The 21,605-nt window shown below is 57.2% G+C and overlaps 1 protein-coding gene across 1 annotated transcript in view; it reads left to right on the plus strand.

Annotated features, from left to right (window-relative positions):
* The window catches only part of MOK (MOK protein kinase), a 90,678-nt gene that overhangs the window by 972 nt on the left and 68,101 nt on the right, over positions 1-21,605 (plus strand). Inside the window, exon 2 of the mRNA XM_088475659.1 lies at positions 17,459-17,573. Within this exon, the coding sequence (XP_088331785.1) occupies positions 17,459-17,573 (115 nt within the window). The remainder of the gene's footprint in view (positions 1-17,458; positions 17,574-21,605) is intronic.

Here is a 21,605-nt window from a genome sequence, read left to right on the forward strand (position 1 = left end):
AGTGTCCTCAATGTCCCTTTCCCACCCAGTGTCCCCAATTCCCTTTCCCACCCAGTGTTCCCAGTGTCCCCTCTCCCACCCAGTGTCCCCAATGTACCTCTCTTACCCATTGTTCCCAGTGTCCCCTTTCCCACCCAGTGTTCCCAGTGTCCCCTCTCACCCAGTGTCCCTCTCTCCCACCCAGTGTTCCCAGTGTCCCCTCTCCCACCCAGTGTTCCCAGTGTCCCCTCTCCCACCCAGTGTCCCCAATGTACCTCTCTTACCCATTGTTCCCAGTGTCCCCTTTCCCACCCAGTGTTCCCAGTGTCCCCTCTCACCCAGTGTCCCTCTCTCCCACCCAGTGTTCCCAGTGTCCCCTCTCCCACCCAGTGTTCCCAGTGTCCCGTCTCACCCAGTGTCCCTCTCTCCCACCCAGTGTCCTCAATGTCCCTCTCCCACCCAGTGTTCCCAGTGTCCCGTCTCACCCAGTGTCCCTCTCTCCCACCCAGTGTCCTCAATGTACCCTTTCCCACCCAGTGTTCCCAGTGTCCCCTCTCACCCAGGGTCCCTCTCTCCCACCCAGTGTCCTCAATGTCCCTCTCCCACCCAGTGTTCCCAGTGTCCCCTCTCCCACCCAGTGTTCCCAGTGTCCCGTCTCACCCAGTGTCCCTCTCTCCCACCCAGTGTCCTCAATGTCCCTTTCCCACCCAGTGTCCCCAATTCCCTTTCCCACCCAGTGTTCCCAGTGTCCCCTCTCCCACCCAGTGTCCCCAATGTACCTCTCTTACCCATTGTTCCCAGTGTCCCCTTTCCCACCCAGTGTTCCCAGTGTCCCCTCTCACCCAGTGTCCCTCTCTCCCACCCAGTGTTCCCAGTGTCCCCTCTCCCACCCAGTGTTCCCAGTGTCCCGTCTCACCCAGTGTCCCTCTCTCCCACCCAGTGTCCTCAATGTCCCTCTCCCACCCAGTGTTCCCAGTGTCCCGTCTCACCCAGTGTCTCTCTCTCCCACCCAGTGTCCTCAATGTACCCTTTCCCACCCAGTGTTCCCAGTGTCCCCTCTCACCCAGTGTCCCTCTCTCCCACCCAGTGTCCTCAATGTCCCTCTCCCACCCAGTGTTCCCAGTGTCCCCTCTCCCACCCAGTGTTCCCAGTGTCCCGTCTCACCCAGTGTCCCTCTCTCCCACCCAGTGTCCTCAATGTCCCTTTCCCACCCAGTGTCCCCAATTCCCTTTCCCACCCAGTGTTCCCAGTGTCCCCTCTCCCACCCAGTGTCCCGTCTCACCCAGTGTCCCTCTCTCCCACCCAGTGTCCTCAATGTCCCTTTCCCACCCAGTGTCCTCAATGTCCCTTTCCCACCCAGTGTCCCCAATTCCCTTTCCCACCCAGTGTTCCCAGTGTCCCCTCTCCCACCCAGTGTCCCCAATGTCCCCTTTCCCACCCATTGTTCCCAGTGTCCCCTTTCCCACCCAGTGTTCCCAGTGTCCCCTCTCACCCAGTGTCCCTCTCTCCCACCCAGTGTCCTCAATGTACCCTTTCCCACCCAGTGTTCCCAGTGTCCCCTCTCACCCGGTGTCCCTCTCTCCCACCCAGTGTCCTCAATGTCCCTCTCCCACCCAGTGTTCCCAGTGTCCCCTCTCCCACCCAGTGTTCCCAGTGTCCCGTCTCACCCAGTGTCCCTCTCTCCCACCCAGTGTCCTCAATGTCCCTTTCCCACCCAGTGTCCCCAATTCCCTTTCCCACCCAGTGTTCCCAGTGTACCCTCTCCCACCCAGTGTTCCCAGTGTCCCGTCTCACCCAGTGTCCCTCTCTCCCACCCAGTGTCCTCAATGTACCCTTTCCCACCCAGTGTTCCCAGTGTCCCCTCTCACCCAGTGTCCCTCTCTCCCACCCAGTGTCCTCAATGTCCCTCTCCCACCCAGTGTTCCCAGTGTCCCCTCTCCCACCCAGTGTTCCCAGTGTCCCGTCTCACCCAGTGTCCCTCTCTCCCACCCAGTGTCCTCAATGTCCCTTTCCCACCCAGTGTCCCCAATTCCCTTTCCCACCCAGTGTTCCCAGTGTCCCCTCTCCCACCCAGTGTCCCGTCTCACCCAGTGTCCCTCTCTCCCACCCAGTGTCCTCAATGTCCCTTTCCCACCCAGTGTCCCCAATTCCCTTTCCCACCCAGTGTTCCCAGTGTCCCCTCTCCCACCCAGTGTCCCCAATGTACCTCTCTTACCCATTGTTCCCAGTGTCCCCTTTCCCACCCATTGTTCCCAGTGTCCCCTTTCCCACCCAGTGTTCCCAGTGTCCCCTCTCACCCAGTGTCCCTCTCTCCCACCCAGTGTCCTCAATGTACCCTTTCCCACCCAGTGTTCCCAGTGTCCCCTCTCACCCGGTGTCCCTCTCTCCCACCCAGTGTCCTCAATGTCCCTCTCCCACCCAGTGTTCCCAGTGTCCCCTCTCCCACCCAGTGTTCCCAGTGTCCCGTCTCACCCAGTGTCCCTCTCTCCCACCCAGTGTCCTCAATTTCCCTTTCCCACCCAGTGTCCCCAATTCCCTTTCCCACCCAGTGTTCCCAGTGTACCCTCTCCCACCCAGTGTTCCCAGTGTCCCGTCTCACCCAGTGTCCCTCTCTCCCACCCAGTGTCCTCAATGTCCCTTTCCCACCCAGTGTCCCCAATTCCCTTTCCCACCCAGTGTTCCCAGTGTCCCCTCTCCCACCCAGTGTCCCCAATGTACCTCTCCTACCCATTGTTCCCAGTGTCCCCTTTCCCACCCAGTGTTCCCAGTGTCCCCTCTCACCCACCCAGTGTCCTCAATGTACCCTTTCCCACCCAGTGTTCCCAGTGTCCCCTCTCCCACCCAGTGTTCCCAGTGTCCCTCTCTCCCACCCAGTGTCCTCAATGTCCCTCTCCCACCCAGTGTTCCCAGTGTCCCCTCTCCCACCCAGTGTTCCCAGTGTCCCGTCTCACCCAGTGTCCCTCTCTCCCACCCAGTGTCCTCAATGTCCCTTTCCCACCCAGTGTCCCCAATTCCCTTTCCCACCCAGTGTTCCCAGTGTCCCCTCTCCCACCCAGTGTCCCGTCTCACCCAGTGTCCCTCTCTCCCACCCAGTGTCCTCAATGTCCCTTTCCCACCCAGTGTCCTCAATGTCCCTTTCCCACCCAGTGTCCCCAATTCCCTTTCCCACCCAGTGTTCCCAGTGTCCCCTCTCCCACCCAGTGTCCCCAATGTCCCCTTTCCCACCCATTGTTCCCAGTGTCCCCTTTCCCACCCAGTGTTCCCAGTGTCCCCTCTCACCCAGTGTCCCTCTCTCCCACCCAGTGTCCTCAATGTACCCTTTCCCACCCAGTGTTCCCAGTGTCCCCTCTCACCCGGTGTCCCTCTCTCCCACCCAGTGTCCTCAATGTCCCTCTCCCACCCAGTGTTCCCAGTGTCCCCTCTCCCACCCAGTGTTCCCAGTGTCCCGTCTCACCCAGTGTCCCTCTCTCCCACCCAGTGTCCTCAATGTCCCTTTCCCACCCAGTGTCCCCAATTCCCTTTCCCACCCAGTGTTCCCAGTGTACCCTCTCCCACCCAGTGTTCCCAGTGTCCCGTCTCACCCAGTGTCCCTCTCTCCCACCCAGTGTCCTCAATGTACCCTTTCCCACCCAGTGTTCCCAGTGTCCCCTCTCACCCAGTGTCCCTCTCTCCCACCCAGTGTCCTCAATGTCCCTCTCCCACCCAGTGTTCCCAGTGTCCCCTCTCCCACCCAGTGTTCCCAGTGTCCCGTCTCACCCAGTGTCCCTCTCTCCCACCCAGTGTCCTCAATGTCCCTTTCCCACCCAGTGTCCCCAATTCCCTTTCCCACCCAGTGTTCCCAGTGTCCCCTCTCCCACCCAGTGTCCCGTCTCACCCAGTGTCCCTCTCTCCCACCCAGTGTCCTCAATGTCCCTTTCCCACCCAGTGTCCCCAATTCCCTTTCCCACCCAGTGTTCCCAGTGTCCCCTCTCCCACCCAGTGTCCCCAATGTACCTCTCTTACCCATTGTTCCCAGTGTCCCCTTTCCCACCCATTGTTCCCAGTGTCCCCTTTCCCACCCAGTGTTCCCAGTGTCCCCTCTCACCCAGTGTCCCTCTCTCCCACCCAGTGTCCTCAATGTACCCTTTCCCACCCAGTGTTCCCAGTGTCCCCTCTCACCCGGTGTCCCTCTCTCCCACCCAGTGTCCTCAATGTCCCTCTCCCACCCAGTGTTCCCAGTGTCCCCTCTCCCACCCAGTGTTCCCAGTGTCCCGTCTCACCCAGTGTCCCTCTCTCCCACCCAGTGTCCTCAATTTCCCTTTCCCACCCAGTGTCCCCAATTCCCTTTCCCACCCAGTGTTCCCAGTGTACCCTCTCCCACCCAGTGTTCCCAGTGTCCCGTCTCACCCAGTGTCCCTCTCTCCCACCCAGTGTCCTCAATGTCCCTTTCCCACCCAGTGTCCCCAATTCCCTTTCCCACCCAGTGTTCCCAGTGTCCCCTCTCCCACCCAGTGTCCCCAATGTACCTCTCCTACCCATTGTTCCCAGTGTCCCCTTTCCCACCCAGTGTTCCCAGTGTCCCCTCTCACCCACCCAGTGTCCTCAATGTACCCTTTCCCACCCAGTGTTCCCAGTGTCCCCTCTCCCACCCAGTGTTCCCAGTGTCCCCCTCTCCCACCCAGTGTCCTCATGTCCCTCTCCCACCCAGTGTTCCCACTGTCCCTCTCCCACCCAGTGTCCTCAATGTACCCTTTCCCACCCAGTGTCCTCAATGTCCCTTTCCCACCCAGTGTCCCCAATTCCCTTTCCCACCCAGTGTTCCCAGTGTCCCCTCTCCCACCGAGTGTCCCCAATGTACCTCTCTTACCCATTGTTCCCAGTGTCCCCTTTCCCACCCAGTGTTCCCAGTGTCCCCTCTCACCCAGTGTCCCTCTCTCCCACCCAGTGTTCCCAGTGTCCCCTCTCCCACCCAGTGTTCCCAGTGTCCCGTCTCACCCAGTGTCCCTCTCTCCCACCCAGTGTCCTCAATGTCCCTCTCCCACCCAGTGTTCCCAGTGTCCCGTCTCACCCAGTGTCCCTCTCTCCCACCCAGTGTCCTCAATGTACCCTTTCCCACCCAGTGTTCCCAGTGTCCCCTCTCACCCAGTGTCCCTCTCTCCCACCCAGTGTCCTCAATGTCCCTCTCCCACCCAGTGTTCCCAGTGTCCCCTCTCCCACCCAGTGTTCCCAGTGTCCCGTCTCACCCAGTGTCCCTCTCTCCCACCCAGTGTCCTCAATGTCCCTTTCCCACCCAGTGTCCCCAATTCCCTTTCCCACCCAGTGTTCCCAGTGTCCCCTCTCCCACCCAGTGTCCCCAATGTACCTCTCTTACCCATTGTTCCCAGTGTCCCCTTTCCCACCCAGTGTTCCCAGTGTCCCCTCTCACCCAGTGTCCCTCTCTCCCACCCAGTGTTCCCAGTGTCCCCTCTCCCACCCAGTGTTCCCAGTGTCCCGTCTCACCCAGTGTCCCTCTCTCCCACCCAGTGTCCTCAATGTCCCTCTCCCACCCAGTGTTCCCAGTGTCCCGTCTCACCCAGTGTCTCTCTCTCCCACCCAGTGTCCTCAATGTACCCTTTCCCACCCAGTGTTCCCAGTGTCCCCTCTCACCCAGTGTCCCTCTCTCCCACCCAGTGTCCTCAATGTCCCTCTCCCACCCAGTGTTCCCAGTGTCCCCTCTCCCACCCAGTGTTCCCAGTGTCCCGTCTCACCCAGTGTCCCTCTCTCCCACCCAGTGTCCTCAATGTCCCTTTCCCACCCAGTGTCCCCAATTCCCTTTCCCACCCAGTGTTCCCAGTGTCCCCTCTCCCACCCAGTGTCCCGTCTCACCCAGTGTCCCTCTCTCCCACCCAGTGTCCTCAATGTCCCTTTCCCACCCAGTGTCCTCAATGTCCCTTTCCCACCCAGTGTCCCCAATTCCCTTTCCCACCCAGTGTTCCCAGTGTCCCCTCTCCCACCCAGTGTCCCCAATGTCCCCTTTCCCACCCATTGTTCCCAGTGTCCCCTTTCCCACCCAGTGTTCCCAGTGTCCCCTCTCACCCAGTGTCCCTCTCTCCCACCCAGTGTCCTCAATGTACCCTTTCCCACCCAGTGTTCCCAGTGTCCCCTCTCACCCGGTGTCCCTCTCTCCCACCCAGTGTCCTCAATGTCCCTCTCCCACCCAGTGTTCCCAGTGTCCCCTCTCCCACCCAGTGTTCCCAGTGTCCCGTCTCACCCAGTGTCCCTCTCTCCCACCCAGTGTCCTCAATGTCCCTTTCCCACCCAGTGTCCCCAATTCCCTTTCCCACCCAGTGTTCCCAGTGTACCCTCTCCCACCCAGTGTTCCCAGTGTCCCGTCTCACCCAGTGTCCCTCTCTCCCACCCAGTGTCCTCAATGTACCCTTTCCCACCCAGTGTTCCCAGTGTCCCCTCTCACCCAGTGTCCCTCTCTCCCACCCAGTGTCCTCAATGTCCCTCTCCCACCCAGTGTTCCCAGTGTCCCCTCTCCCACCCAGTGTTCCCAGTGTCCCGTCTCACCCAGTGTCCCTCTCTCCCACCCAGTGTCCTCAATGTCCCTTTCCCACCCAGTGTCCCCAATTCCCTTTCCCACCCAGTGTTCCCAGTGTCCCCTCTCCCACCCAGTGTCCCGTCTCACCCAGTGTCCCTCTCTCCCACCCAGTGTCCTCAATGTCCCTTTCCCACCCAGTGTCCCCAATTCCCTTTCCCACCCAGTGTTCCCAGTGTCCCCTCTCCCACCCAGTGTCCCCAATGTACCTCTCTTACCCATTGTTCCCAGTGTCCCCTTTCCCACCCATTGTTCCCAGTGTCCCCTTTCCCACCCAGTGTTCCCAGTGTCCCCTCTCACCCAGTGTCCCTCTCTCCCACCCAGTGTCCTCAATGTACCCTTTCCCACCCAGTGTTCCCAGTGTCCCCTCTCACCCGGTGTCCCTCTCTCCCACCCAGTGTCCTCAATGTCCCTCTCCCACCCAGTGTTCCCAGTGTCCCCTCTCCCACCCAGTGTTCCCAGTGTCCCGTCTCACCCAGTGTCCCTCTCTCCCACCCAGTGTCCTCAATTTCCCTTTCCCACCCAGTGTCCCCAATTCCCTTTCCCACCCAGTGTTCCCAGTGTACCCTCTCCCACCCAGTGTTCCCAGTGTCCCGTCTCACCCAGTGTCCCTCTCTCCCACCCAGTGTCCTCAATGTCCCTTCCCCACCCAGTGTCCCCAATTCCCTTTCCCACCCAGTGTTCCCAGTGTCCCCTCTCCCACCCAGTGTCCCCAATGTACCTCTCCTACCCATTGTTCCCAGTGTCCCCTTTCCCACCCAGTGTTCCCAGTGTCCCCTCTCACCCACCCAGTGTCCTCAATGTACCCTTTCCCACCCAGTGTTCCCAGTGTCCCCTCTCCCACCCAGTGTTCCCAGTGTCCCTCTCTCCCACCCAGTGTCCTCAATGTCCCTCTCCCACCCAGTGTTCCCAGTGTCCCGTCTCACCCAGTGTCCCTCTCTCCCACCCAGTGTCCTCAATGTCCCTTTCCCACCCAGTGTCCCCAATTCCCTTTCCCACCCAGTGTTCCCAGTGTCCCCTCTCCCACCCAGTGTCCCGTCTCACCCAGTGTCCCTCTCTCCCACCCAGTGTCCTCAATGTCCCTTTCCCACCCAGTGTCCTCAATGTCCCTTTCCCACCCAGTGTCCCCAATTCCCTTTCCCACCCAGTGTTCCCAGTGTCCCCTCTCCCACCCAGTGTCCCCAATGTCCCCTTTCCCACCCATTGTTCCCAGTGTCCCCTTTCCCACCCAGTGTTCCCAGTGTCCCCTCTCACCCAGTGTCCCTGTCTCCCACCCAGTGTCCTCAATGTACCCTTTCCCACCCAGTGTTCCCAGTGTCCCCTCTCACCCGGTGTCCCTCTCTCCCACCCAGTGTCCTCAATGTCCCTCTCCCACCCAGTGTTCCCAGTGTCCCCTCTCCCACCCAGTGTTCCCAGTGTCCCGTCTCACCCAGTGTCCCTCTCTCCCACCCAGTGTCCTCAATGTCCCTTTCCCACCCAGTGTCCCCAATTCCCTTTCCCACCCAGTGTTCCCAGTGTACCCTCTCCCACCCAGTGTTCCCAGTGTCCCGTCTCACCCAGTGTCCCTCTCTCCCACCCAGTGTCCTCAATGTACCCTTTCCCACCCAGTGTTCCCAGTGTCCCCTCTCACCCAGTGTCCCTCTCTCCCACCCAGTGTCCTCAATGTCCCTCTCCCACCCAGTGTTCCCAGTGTCCCCTCTCCCACCCAGTGTTCCCAGTGTCCCGTCTCACCCAGTGTCCCTCTCTCCCACCCAGTGTCCTCAATGTCCCTTTCCCACCCAGTGTCCCCAATTCCCTTTCCCACCCAGTGTTCCCAGTGTCCCCTCTCCCACCCAGTGTCCCGTCTCACCCAGTGTCCCTCTCTCCCACCCAGTGTCCTCAATGTCCCTTTCCCACCCAGTGTCCCCAATTCCCTTTCCCACCCAGTGTTCCCAGTGTCCCCTCTCCCACCCAGTGTCCCCAATGTACCTCTCTTACCCATTGTTCCCAGTGTCCCCTTTCCCACCCATTGTTCCCAGTGTCCCCTTTCCCACCCAGTGTTCCCAGTGTCCCCTCTCACCCAGTTTCCCTCTCTCCCACCCAGTGTCCTCAATGTACCCTTTCCCACCCAGTGTTCCCAGTGTCCCCTCTCACCCGGTGTCCCTCTCTCCCACCCAGTGTCCTCAATGTCCCTCTCCCACCCAGTGTTCCCAGTGTCCCCTCTCCCACCCAGTGTTCCCAGTGTCCCGTCTCACCCAGTGTCCCTCTCTCCCACCCAGTGTCCTCAATTTCCCTTTCCCACCCAGTGTCCCCAATTCCCTTTCCCACCCAGTGTTCCCAGTGTACCCTCTCCCACCCAGTGTTCCCAGTGTCCCGTCTCACCCAGTGTCCCTCTCTCCCACCCAGTGTCCTCAATGTCCCTTTCCCACCCAGTGTCCCCAATTCCCTTTCCCACCCAGTGTTCCCAGTGTCCCCTCTCCCACCCAGTGTCCCCAATGTACCTCTCCTACCCATTGTTCCCAGTGTCCCCTTTCCCACCCAGTGTTCCCAGTGTCCCCTCTCACCCACCCAGTGTCCTCAATGTACCCTTTCCCACCCAGTGTTCCCAGTGTCCCCTCTCCCACCCAGTGTTCCCAGTGTCCCTCTCTCCCACCCAGTGTCCTCAATGTCCCTCTCCCACCTAGTGTTCCCAGTGTCCCCTCTCCCACCCAGTGTTCCCAGTGTCCCGTCTCACCCAGTGTCCCTCTCTCCCACCAAGTGTCCTCAATGTCCCTTTCCCACCCAGTGTCCCCAATTCCCTTTCCCACCCAGTGTTCCCAGTGTCCCCTCTCCCACCCAGTGTCCCGTCTCACCCAGTGTCCCTCTCTCCCACCCAGTGTCCTCAATGTCCCTTTCCCACCCAGTGTCCTCAATGTCCCTTTCCCACCCAGTGTCCCCAATTCCCTTTCCCACCCAGTGTTCCCAGTGTCCCCTCTCCCACCCAGTGTCCCCAATGTCCCCTTTCCCACCCATTGTTCCCAGTGTCCCCTTTCCCACCCAGTGTTCCCAGTGTCCCCTCTCACCCAGTGTCCCTCTCTCCCACCCAGTGTCCTCAATGTACCCTTTCCCACCCAGTGTTCCCAGTGTCCCCTCTCACCCGGTGTCCCTCTCTCCCACCCAGTGTCCTCAATGTCCCTCTCCCACCCAGTGTTCCCAGTGTCCCCTCTCCCACCCAGTGTTCCCAGTGTCCCGTCTCACCCAGTGTCCCTCTCTCCCACCCAGTGTCCTCAATGTCCCTTTCCCACCCAGTGTCCCCAATTCCCTTTCCCACCCAGTGTTCCCAGTGTACCCTCTCCCACCCAGTGTTCCCAGTGTCCCGTCTCACCCAGTGTCCCTCTCTCCCACCCAGTGTCCTCAATGTACCCTTTCCCACCCAGTGTTCCCAGTGTCCCCTCTCACCCAGTGTCCCTCTCTCCCACCCAGTGTCCTCAATGTCCCTCTCCCACCCAGTGTTCCCAGTGTCCCCTCTCCCACCCAGTGTTCCCAGTGTCCCGTCTCACCCAGTGTCCCTCTCTCCCACCCAGTGTCCTCAATGTCCCTTTCCCACCCAGTGTCCCCAATTCCCTTTCCCACCCAGTGTTCCCAGTGTCCCCTCTCCCACCCAGTGTCCCGTCTCACCCAGTGTCCCTCTCTCCCACCCAGTGTCCTCAATGTCCCTTTCCCACCCAGTGTCCCCAATTCCCTTTCCCACCCAGTGTTCCCAGTGTCCCCTCTCCCACCCAGTGTCCCCAATGTACCTCTCTTACCCATTGTTCCCAGTGTCCCCTTTCCCACCCATTGTTCCCAGTGTCCCCTTTCCCACCCAGTGTTCCCAGTGTCCCCTCTCACCCAGTGTCCCTCTCTCCCACCCAGTGTCCTCAATGTACCCTTTCCCACCCAGTGTTCCCAGTGTCCCCTCTCACCCGGTGTCCCTCTCTCCCACCCAGTGTCCTCAATGTCCCTTTCCCACCCAGTGCCCCAATTCCCTTTCCCACCCAGTGTTCCCAGTGTCCCCTCTCCCACCCAGTGTCCCCAATGTACCTCTCCTACCCATTGTTCCCAGTGTCCCCTTTCCCACCCAGTGTTCCCAGTGTCCCCTCTCACCCACCCAGTGTCCTCAATGTACCCTTTCCCACCCAGTGTTCCCAGTGTCCCCTCTCCCACCCAGTGTTCCCAGTGTCCCTCTCTCCCACCCAGTGTCCTCAATGTCCCTCTCCCACCCAGTGTTCCCAGTGTCCCCTCTCCCACCCAGTGTTCCCAGTGTCCCGTCTCACCCAGTGTCCCTCTCTCCCACCCAGTGTCCTCAATGTCCCTTTCCCACCCAGTGTCCCCAATTCCCTTTCCCACCCAGTGTTCCCAGTGTCCCCTCTCCCACCCAGTGTCCCGTCTCACCCAGTGTCCCTCTCTCCCACCCAGTGTCCTCAATGTCCCTTTCCCACCCAGTGTCCCCAATTCCCTTTCCCACCCAGTGTTCCCAGTGTCCCCTCTCCCACCCAGTGTCCCCAATGTACCTCTCTTACCCATTGTTCCCAGTGTCCCCTTTCCCACCCATTGTTCCCAGTGTCCCCTTTCCCACCCAGTGTTCCCAGTGTCCCCTCTCACCCAGTGTCCCTCTCTCCCACCCAGTGTCCTCAATGTACCCTTTCCCACCCAGTGTTCCCAGTGTCCCCTCTCACCCGGTGTCCCTCTCTCCCACCCAGTGTCCTCAATGTCCCTCTCCCACCCAGTGTTCCCAGTGTCCCCTCTCCCACCCAGTGTTCCCAGTGTCCCGTCTCACCCAGTGTCCCTCTCTCCCACCCAGTGTCCTCAATGTCCCTTTCCCACCCAGTGTCCCCAATTCCCTTTCCCACCCAGTGTTCCCAGTGTACCCTCTCCCACCCAGTGTTCCCAGTGTCCCGTCTCACCCAGTGTCCCTCTCTCCCACCCAGTGTCCTCAATGTACCCTTTCCCACCCAGTGTTCCCAGTGTCCCCTCTCACCCAGTGTCCCTCTCTCCCACCCAGTGTCCTCAATGTCCCTCTCCCACCCAGTGTTCCCAGTGTCCCCTCTCCCACCCAGTGTTCCCAGTGTCCCGTCTCACCCAGTGTCCCTCTCTCCCACCCAGTGTCCTCAATGTCCCTTTCCCACCCAGTGTCCCCAATTCCCTTTCCCACCCAGTGTTCCCAGTGTCCCCTCTCCCACCCAGTGTCCCGTCTCACCCAGTGTCCCTCTCTCCCACCCAGTGTCCTCAATGTCCCTTTCCCACCCAGTGTCCCCAATTCCCTTTCCCACCCAGTGTTCCCAGTGTCCCCTCTCCCACCCAGTGTCCCCAATGTACCTCTCTTACCCATTGTTCCCAGTGTCCCCTTTCCCACCCATTGTTCCCAGTGTCCCCTTTCCCACCCAGTGTTCCCAGTGTCCCCTCTCACCCAGTGTCCCTCTCTCCCACCCAGTGTCCTCAATGTACCCTTTCCCACCCAGTGTTCCCAGTGTCCCCTCTCACCCGGTGTCCCTCTCTCCCACCCAGTGTCCTCAATGTCCCTCTCCCACCCAGTGTTCCCAGTGTCCCCTCTCCCACCCAGTGTTCCCAGTGTCCCGTCTCACCCAGTGTCCCTCTCTCCCACCCAGTGTCCTCAATGTCCCTTTCCCACCCAGTGTCCCCAATTCCCTTTCCCACCCAGTGTTCCCAGTGTACCCTCTCCCACCCAGTGTTCCCAGTGTCCCGTCTCACCCAGTGTCCCTCTCTCCCACCCAGTGTCCTCAATGTCCCTTTCCCACCCAGTGTCCCCAATTCCCTTTCCCACCCAGTGTTCCCAGTGTCCCCTCTCCCACCCAGTGTCCCCAATGTACCTCTCCTACCCATTGTTCCCAGTGTCCCCTTTCCCACCCAGTGTTCCCAGTGTCCCCTCTCACCCACCCAGTGTCCTCAATGTCCCTCTCCCACCCAGTGTTCCCAGTGTCCCCTTTCCCACCCAGTGTTCCCAGTGTCCCCTCTCACCCAGTGTCCCTCTCTCCCACCCAGTGTCCTCAATGTACCCTTTCCCACCCAGTGTTCCCAGTGTCCCCTCTCACCCAGTGTCCCTCTCTCCCACCCAGTGTCCTCAATGTCCCTCTCCCACCCAGTGTCCCCTCTCACCCAATGTCCCTCTCCTACCCATTGTTCCCAGTGTCCCCTCTCCCACCCAGTGTTCCTCTCCTACCCAGTGTTCCCAGTGTTCCCTCTCCCACCCAGTGTCCTCAGTGTCCCTCTCCTACCCAGTGTTCCCAGTGTCCCCTCTCCCACCCAGTGTCCTCAATGTCCCTTTCCCACCCAGTGTCCCCAATTCCCTTTCCCACCCAGTGTTCCCAATGTCCCCTCTCCCACCCAGTGTCCCCAATTCCCTCTCCCACCCAGTGTCCCTCTCCCACCCAGTGTTCCCAGTGTCCCATCTCCCACCCAGTGTTCCCAGTGTCCCCTCTCCCACCCAGTGTCCCCAATGTCCCTCTCCCACTCACTGTCCCTCTCCCACTCACTGTCCCTCTCCCACCCAGTTTCCTAAATGTCCCTCTCCCACCCAGTGTTCCCAGTGTCCCCTCTCCCACCCAGTGTTCCCAATGTCCCCCTCCCACCCAGTGTTCTCAATGTCCCTCACCCACCCAGTGTTCCCAGTGTCCCCTCTCCCACCCAGTGTTCCCTCTCCCACCCACTGTCCCCCATGTCCCAATGTCCCTCTCCCACCCACTGTCCCCTCTCCCACCCAGTGTCCTAAATGTCCCTCTCCCTCCCAGTGTTCCCAATGTCCCTCTCCCACTCACTGTCCCCTCTCCCACCCAGTGTTCCCAGTGTCCCCTCTTCCACCCAGTGTTGCCAATTTCCCTCTCCCACCCAGTGTCCTAAATGTCCCTCTCCCACCCACTGTTCCCAATTTCCCTCTCCCACCCAGTGTCCTAAATGTCCCTCTCCCACCCAGTGTCCTAAATGTCCCTCTCCCACTCACTGTCCCCTCTCCCACCCAGTGTCCCCAATGTCCCTCTCCCATCCAGTGTCCTAAATGTCCCTCTCCCACCCAGTGTTCCCAGTGTCCCCTCTCCCACCCAGTGTTCCCAATGTCCCTCTCCCACCCAGTGTTCTCAATGTCCCTCACCCACCCAGTGTTCCCAGTGTCCCCTCTCCCACCCAGTGTTCCCTCTCCCACCCACTGTCCCCCATGTCCCAATGTCCCTCTCCCACCCACTGTCCCCTCTCCCACCCAGTGTCCTAAATGTCCCTCTCCCTCCCAGTGTTCCCAATGTCCCTCTCCCACTCACTGTCCCCTCTCCCACCCAGTGTTCCCAGTGTCCCCTCTCCCACCCAGTGTTCCCAAGGTCCCTCTCCCACCCAGTGTCCCTCTTCTACCCAGTGTTCCCAGTGTCCCCTCTCCCACCCACTGTCCCCCATGTCTCAATGACCCTCTCCCACTCACTGTCCCCTCTCCCTCCCAGTGTTCCCAATGTCCCTCTCCCACTCACTGTCCCCTCTCCCACCCAGTGTTCCCAGTGTCCCCTCTCCCACCCAGTGTCCCTCTCCTACCCAGTGTTCCCAGTGTCCCCTCTCCCACCCAGTGTTCCCAGTGTCCCCAATTCCCTTTCCCACCAACTGTTCCCAGTGTCCCCTCTCCCACCCAGTGTCCCCAATTCCCTCTACCACCCAGTGTCCCCTCTCCCACCCAGTGTCCCCAATTCCCTCTACCACCCAGTGTCCCCTCTCCCACCCAGTGTTCCCAGTGTCCCCTTTCCCACCCAGTGTCCTCAATGTCCCTTTCCCAACCAGTGTCCCCAATTCCCTTTCCCACCCAGTGTTCCCAGTGTCCCCTCTCCCAACCAGAGTCCCCAATTCCCTCTCCCGTCCAGTGTCCCTCTTCTACCCAGTGTTCCCAGTGTCCCCTCTCCAACCCAGTGTCCCCAATGTCCCTCTCCCACTCACTGTCCCTCTCCCACCCAGTGTCCTAAATGTCCCTCTCCCACCCAGTGTTCCCAATTTCCGTCTCCCACCCAGTGTCCTAAATTTCCCTCCCTCACTCACTGTCCCCTCTCCCACCCAGTGTCCCCAATGTCCCTCTCCCACTCAGTGTCCCTCTCCTTCCCAGTGTTCCCAGTGTCCCCTCTCCCACCCACTGTCCCCCATGTCCCAATGTCCCTCTCCCACTCACTGTCCCCTCTCCCTCCCAGTGTTCCCAATGTCCCTCTCCCACTCACTGTCCCCTCTCCCACCCAGAGTTCCCAGTGTCCCCTCTCCCACCCAGTGTCCCTCTCCTACCCAGTGTTCCCAGTGTCCCCTCTCCCACCCAGTGTCCCCAATTCCCTCTCCCACCCAGTGTCCCTCTCCTACCCAGTGTTGCCAGTGTCCCCTCTCCCACCCAGTGTTCCCAATTTCCCTCTTCCACCCAGTACCCCCAATGTCCCTCTCCCACTCACTATCCCTCTCCCACCCAGTGTCCTAAGTGTCCCTCTCCCTCCCAGTGTTCCCAATGTCCCTCTCCCACTCACTGTCCCCTCTCCCACCCAGTGTTCCCAGTGTCCCCAATTCCTTCTACCACCCAGTGTCCCCTATCCCACCCAGTGTCCTCAATGTCCCTCTCCCACCCAGTGCCCCCAATTCCCTCTACCACCCAGTGTCCCCTCTCCCACCCAGTGTCCTCAATGTCCCTCTCCCACCCAGTGTCCCCAATTCCCTCTCCCACCCAGTGTCCCCAATTCCCTCTCCCACCCAGTGTCCCTCTCCTACCCAGTGTTCCCAGTGTCCCCTCTCCCACCCAGTGTTCCTCTCCTACCCAGTGTTCCCAATTTCCCTCTCCCACCCAGTGTCCCCAATGTCCCTCTCCCACTCACTATCCCTCTCCCACCCAGTGTCCTAAATGTCCCTCTCCCACCCAGTGTACCCAATTTCCCTCTCCCACCCAGTGTCCCTCTCCTACCCAGTGTTCCCAGTGTCCCCTCTCCCACCCACTGTCCCCCATGTCTCAATGTCCCTCTCCCACTCGCTGTCCCCTCTCCCTCCCAGTGTTCCCAATGTCCCTCTCCCACTCACTGTCCCCTCTCCCACCCAGTGTTCCCAGTGTCCCCTCTCCCACCCAGTGTTCCCAATTTCCCTCTCCCACCCAGTGTCCCCAATGTCCCTCTCCCACTCACTATCCCTCTCCCACCCAGTGTCCTAAATGTCCCTCTCCCACTCAGTGTTCCCAATTTCCCTCTCCCACCCAGTGTCCCTCTGCTACCCAGTGTTCCCAGCGTCCCCTCTCCCACCCACTGTCCTCCATGTCCCAATGTCCCTCTCCCACTCACTGTCCCCTCTCCCTCCCAGTGTTCCCAATGTCCCTCTCCCACTCACTGTCCCCTCTCCTACCCAGTGTTCCCAGTGTCCCCTCTCCCACCCAGTGTCCCTCTCCTACCCAGTGTTCCCAGTGTCCCCTCTCTCACCCAGTGTTCCCAGTGTCCCCTCTCCCACCCAGTGTCCCCAATTCCCTCTACCACCCAGTGTCCCCTTTCCCACCCAGTGTCCTCAATGTCCCTTTCCCACCCAGTGCCCCCAATTCCCATTCCCACCCAGTGTTCCCAGTGTCCCCTCTCCCACCCAGTGTCGCCAATTCCCTCTCCCACCCAGTGTCCCAATTCCCTCTCCCACCCAGTGTCCCTCTCCTAACCAGTGTTCCCAGTGTCCCCTCTCCCACCCAATGTTCCTCTCCTACCAAGTGTTCCCAATTTCCCTCTCCCACCCAGTGTCCCCAATGTCCCTCTCCCACTCACTATCCCTTTCCCACCCAGTGTCCTAAATGTCCCTCTCCCACCCAGTGTTCCCAATTTCCCTCTCCCACCCAGTGTCCCCAATGTCCCTCTCCCACTCAGTGTCCTAAATGTCCCTTTTCCACCCAGTGTCCTTAATGTCCCTCTCCCACCCAGTGTTCCCAGTGTCCCCTCTCCCACCCAGTGTTCCCAATGTCCCTCTCCCACCCAGTGTCCCTCTCCCACCCAGTGTTCCCAGTGTCCCGTCTCCCACCCACTGTCCCCAATGATGTCCCTCTCCCACCCAGTGTTCCCAGTGTCCCCTCTCCCACCCAGTGTTCCCATTGTCCCTCTCCCACCCAGTGTCCTAAATATCCCTCTTCCACCCAGTGCCCCAATGTCCCTTTACCAACCGGTGTCCCCAATGTCCCTCTCCCACTCACTGTCCCCTCTCCCACCCAGTGTTCTAAATGTCCCTATCCCCCCCAGTGTCCCTCTCCCACCCAGTGTTCCCAATGTCCCTCTCCCACTCACTGTCCCCCATGTCCCAATGTCCCTCTCCCACTCACTGTCCCCTCTCCCACCCAGTGTCCTAACTGTCCCTCTCCCACCCAGTGTCCCCAATGTCCCTATCCCACCCAGTGCTCCCAATGTCCCTCTCCCACTCACTGTCCCCTCTCCCACTCAATGTTCCCAATGTCCCTCTCCCACCCACTGTCCCCAATGTCCCTCTCCCACTCACTGTCCCCTCTCCCACCTAGTGTCCTAACTGTCCCTCTCCCACCCAGTGTCCCCAATGTCCCTCTCCCACCCAGTGTCCCCAATTCCTTCTCCCACCCAGTGTCCCTCTCCTACCCAGTGTCCTAAATGTCCCTTTCCCACTCAGTGTCCCTCTCCTACCCAGTGTTCCCAATGTCCCTATCCCCCCGTGTCCCTCTCCCACCCAGTGCTCCCAATGTCCCCTCTTCCACCCACTGTCCCCAATGTCCCTCTCCCACTCACTGCCCCCTCTCCCACCCAGTGCTCCCAATGTCCCCTCTCCCACCCACTGTCCCCAATGTCCCTCTCCCACTCACTGTCCCCTCTCCCACTCACTGTCCCCTCTCCCACCAGTGTTCCCAATGTCCCTCCCATTTCCCAGGTAAGTACACGCATCCTGTGTTAGACCCCTGTGTCTGTGTGCTATCTGCGATATGTTTTATTGCAGGATATAAAATAATTAGCAAAATAGGAGAAGGGACGTTTTCAGAAGTGGTGAAGACACAGAGTCTGAAAGATGGAAATTACTATGCGTGCAAGAAGATGAAGCAGCATTTTAAAAGGTACATGATAATTTCTGCTATCAGTGTCCATGAAATATATATATCTTACTATCAGAGAATGCCCATTAGGAAACTGGAAACGTGCTTCTGATTTGTATTCTTTAAGGAACAAGATGAGTCACTTGTGCTTTGGTATATCTGCCATGGAAAATAAGAAAGTATACTGAGCGTTAATATAATGTGCGGCTTCCTCTTGATAGAAGTGCTGAGGCCACTGCAGTCAGCTGGGTCACCCCGGCCCTTTTAGGCCTGAGGGTAAAAGCTGGATCCACTGTAAATATATTGAAAAAGATGGATCCATACTAAATTTATACAAAAAGTTGTAGGATCCGTACTAAATATAGGAAAATGTACAGTAGAATGATAAATAGCCACGCGGAAATATCTGTGTTTTCCTGTTGCTAAATAGTAGGAAACAGTGATAAAAAAAAGCCAGAGAAAGGGGTTTTCACTGCTTCATAAATAACCACTCAGTACTAAAATCAGCCTTATATATGACACTAAATAACAATGACGTGTGTGTATTTACATATTGGGGGGATTTTTATGTTCATCAACTACAACTTTAAGTGGTAATTAATGATATGTAACACAGCTGCCCGCAGCAGTACAAGCAGATCCTGGCTGCGGTAGCTCTCTTTACCTGGGCCCTGCTGGTAGCTAATGGCTCCGGCGGTATGCTCCATGAGACTCTTTCTCATTGCCTTTAAACAAGAAGCTTTGCACATGTGCTGGGGCAGGTGCAGACAGGCGCAGAGCAGCAGGTGCAGACAGGCGCAGAGCAGCAGGTGCAGACAGGCGCAGAGCAGCAGGTGCAGACAGGCGCAGAGCAGCAGGTGCAGACAGGCGCAGAGCAGCAGGTACAGATTGTCACTTCTGGTGTACACATCACATACATAACATTCCCCTGCCTGCTGCTAGCTATGTGTACACATCACATACATAACACTCCCCTGCCTGCCGCTAGCTACGTGTACACATCACATACATAACATTCCCTTTCCTGCTGCTAGCTACCTGTACACATCACATACATAACATTCCCCTGCCTGCTGCTAGCTACCTGTACACATCACATACATAACATTCCCCTGCCTGCTGCTAGCTACCTGTACACATCACATACATAACATTCCCCTGCCTGCTGCTAGCTACCTGTACACACCACATACATAACATTCCCCTGCCTGCTGCTAGCTACCTGTACACATCACATACATAACATTCCCTTCCTGCCGCTAGCTACCTGTACACATCACATACATAACATTCCCCAGCCTGCTGCTAGCTATGTGTACACATCACATTCATAACACTCCCCTGCCTGCCGCTAGCTACGTGTACACATCACATACATAACATTCCCCTGCCTGCTGCTAGCTACCTGTACACATCATACATAACATTCCCCTGCCTGCTGCTAGCTACGTGTACACATCACATACATAACATTCCCCTGCCTGCTGCTAGCTAACTGTACACATCACATACATAACATTCCCTTTCCTGCTGCTAGCTACCTGTACACATCACATACATAACATTCCCCTTCCTGCTGCTAGCTACGTGTACACATCACATACATAACGTTCCCCTGCCTGCTGCTAGCTACCTGTACACATCACGTACATAACATTCTCCTGCCTGCTGCACGCTATGTGTACACATCACATACATAACATTCCCCTGCCTGCTGCTAGCTATGTGTACACATCACATACATAACATTCCCCTGCCTGCTGCTAGCTACCTGTACACAGCACATACATAACATTCCCCTGCCTGCTGCTAGCTACCTGTACATAGCGCATACATAACATTTCCCTTCCTGCTGCTAGCTACCTGTACATATCACATACATAACATTTCCCTGCCTGCTGCTAGCTACCTGTACACAGCATATACATAACATTCCCCTTCCTGCTGCTAGCTACCTGTACACATCACATACATAACATTCCCTTTCCTGCTGCTATCTACCTGTACACATCACATACATAACATTCCCTTGCCTGCTGCTAGCTACATTTACACATACATAACATTCCCCTTCCTGCTGCTAGCTACCTGTACACATCACATACATAACATTCTCCTGCCTGCTGCTAGCTACGTGTACACATCACATACATAACATTCCCCTGCCTGCTGCTAGCTACCTGTACACATCATATACATAACATTCCCCTGCCTGCTGCTAGCTACCTGTACACATCACATACATAACATTCCCCTGCCTGCTGCTAGCTACCTGTACACATCATATACATAACATTCCCCTTCCTGCTGCTAGCTACCTGTACACATCACATACATAACATTCCCTTTCCTGCTGCTATCTACCTGTACACATCACATACATAACATTCCCTTGCCTGCTGCTAGCTACATTTACACATACATAACATTCCCCTTCCTGCTGCTAGCTACCTGTACACATCACATACATAACATTCCCCTTCCTGCTGCTAGCTACCTGTACACATCACATACATAACATTCCCCTGCCTGCTGCTAGCTACCTGTACACATCACATACATAACATTCCCCTGCCTGCTGCTAGCTACCTGTACACATCACATACATAACATTCCCCTGCCTGCTGCTAGCTACGTGTTCACATCACATACTCCCCATTACTAAAGCAGCACAGAGGCTGCAGATAGGCTTCTCACAGAGATCCCTTGCTATGGGGCTGCAGTAACCTAATAATGGGACCACATGATAAATCTATGATTTCTCAGCAGTAAAACATTTTGGGGGCGATTCAATTGTTTTTTAAGGCGCTCTAATTAATGGGTGCCCAATATTGCAACTTAATTATTTTTAGGCGCCCATAAATTATCGTGCTTGTCGCTCCCAATTAGACCATGTGTAGCCGCATAAAATGGCTAATGGCTTTAGTGTGTAGGTATCATGGTGCTAGATGGTGCATTATGCAGTGTTACTGCCTGACTGTGCCACATCATAGCTGAATTACACCCGCTTAGTGCATTGATAGTTAAAGCTGCTCCCGGAAGTTCTTATATATATTATATATGTATTGTACTTGGCGTGTATCAGGTATTTCCCATGTACTTGTTGTGTATCAGACTTTTCCCATGTACTTGGTGCGTATCCGGCTTTTCCCATGTACTTGGTGTGTATCAGGTATTCCCCATGTACTTGTTGTGTATCAGACTTTTCCCATGTACTTGGTTCGTATCAGACTTTTCCCATGTACTTGGTGCGTATCCGGCTTTTCCCATGTACTTGGTGTGTATCAGACTTTTCCCATGTACTTGGTGCGTATCAGACTTTTCCCATGTACTTGGTGTTTATCCGGCTTTTCCCATGTACTTGGTGCGTATGCGGCTTTTCCTGTGTACTTGTTGTGTATCAGACTTTTCCCATGTACTTGTTGTGTATCAGACTTTTCCCATGTACTTGGTTCGTATCAGACTTTTCCCATGTACTTGGTTCGTATCAGACTTTTCCCATGTACTTGTTGTGTATCAGACTTTTCCCATGTACTTGTTGTGTATCAGGCTTTTCCCATGTACTTGGTGTGTATCAGGTATTTCCCATGTACTTGTTGTGTATCAGACTTTTCCCATGTACTTGTTGTGTATCAGACTTTTCCCATGTACTTGGTGCGTATCCGGCTTTTCCCATGTACTTGGTGTGTATCAGACTTTTCCCATGTACTTGGTGCGTATCAGACTTTTCCCATGTGCTTGGTGTGTATCCGGCTTTTCCCATGTACTTGGTGCGTATCCGGCTTTTCCTGTGTACTTGGTGCGTTTCAGGCTTTTCCCATGTACTTGGTGTGTATCAGACTTTTCCCATGTACTTGGTGTGTATCCGGCTTTTACCGTGTACTTGGTGTGTTTCCGGCTTTTCCCGTGTACTTGGTGTGTTTCTGGATTTTTCTGTGTACTTGGTGTGTTTCCGGCTTTTCCCGTGTACTTGGTGTGTTTTCGGCTTTTCCCGTGTACTTGGTGCGTTTCCGGCTTTTCCCGTGTACTTGGTGCGTTTCCGGCTTTTCCCAT

The sequence above is a fragment of the Taudactylus pleione genome, unplaced genomic scaffold, assembly GCF_031769625.1.
Source record: "Taudactylus pleione unplaced genomic scaffold, aTauple2 ptg000175l, whole genome shotgun sequence".
In the NCBI taxonomy this organism is placed as follows: Eukaryota; Metazoa; Chordata; class Amphibia; order Anura; family Myobatrachidae; genus Taudactylus; species Taudactylus pleione.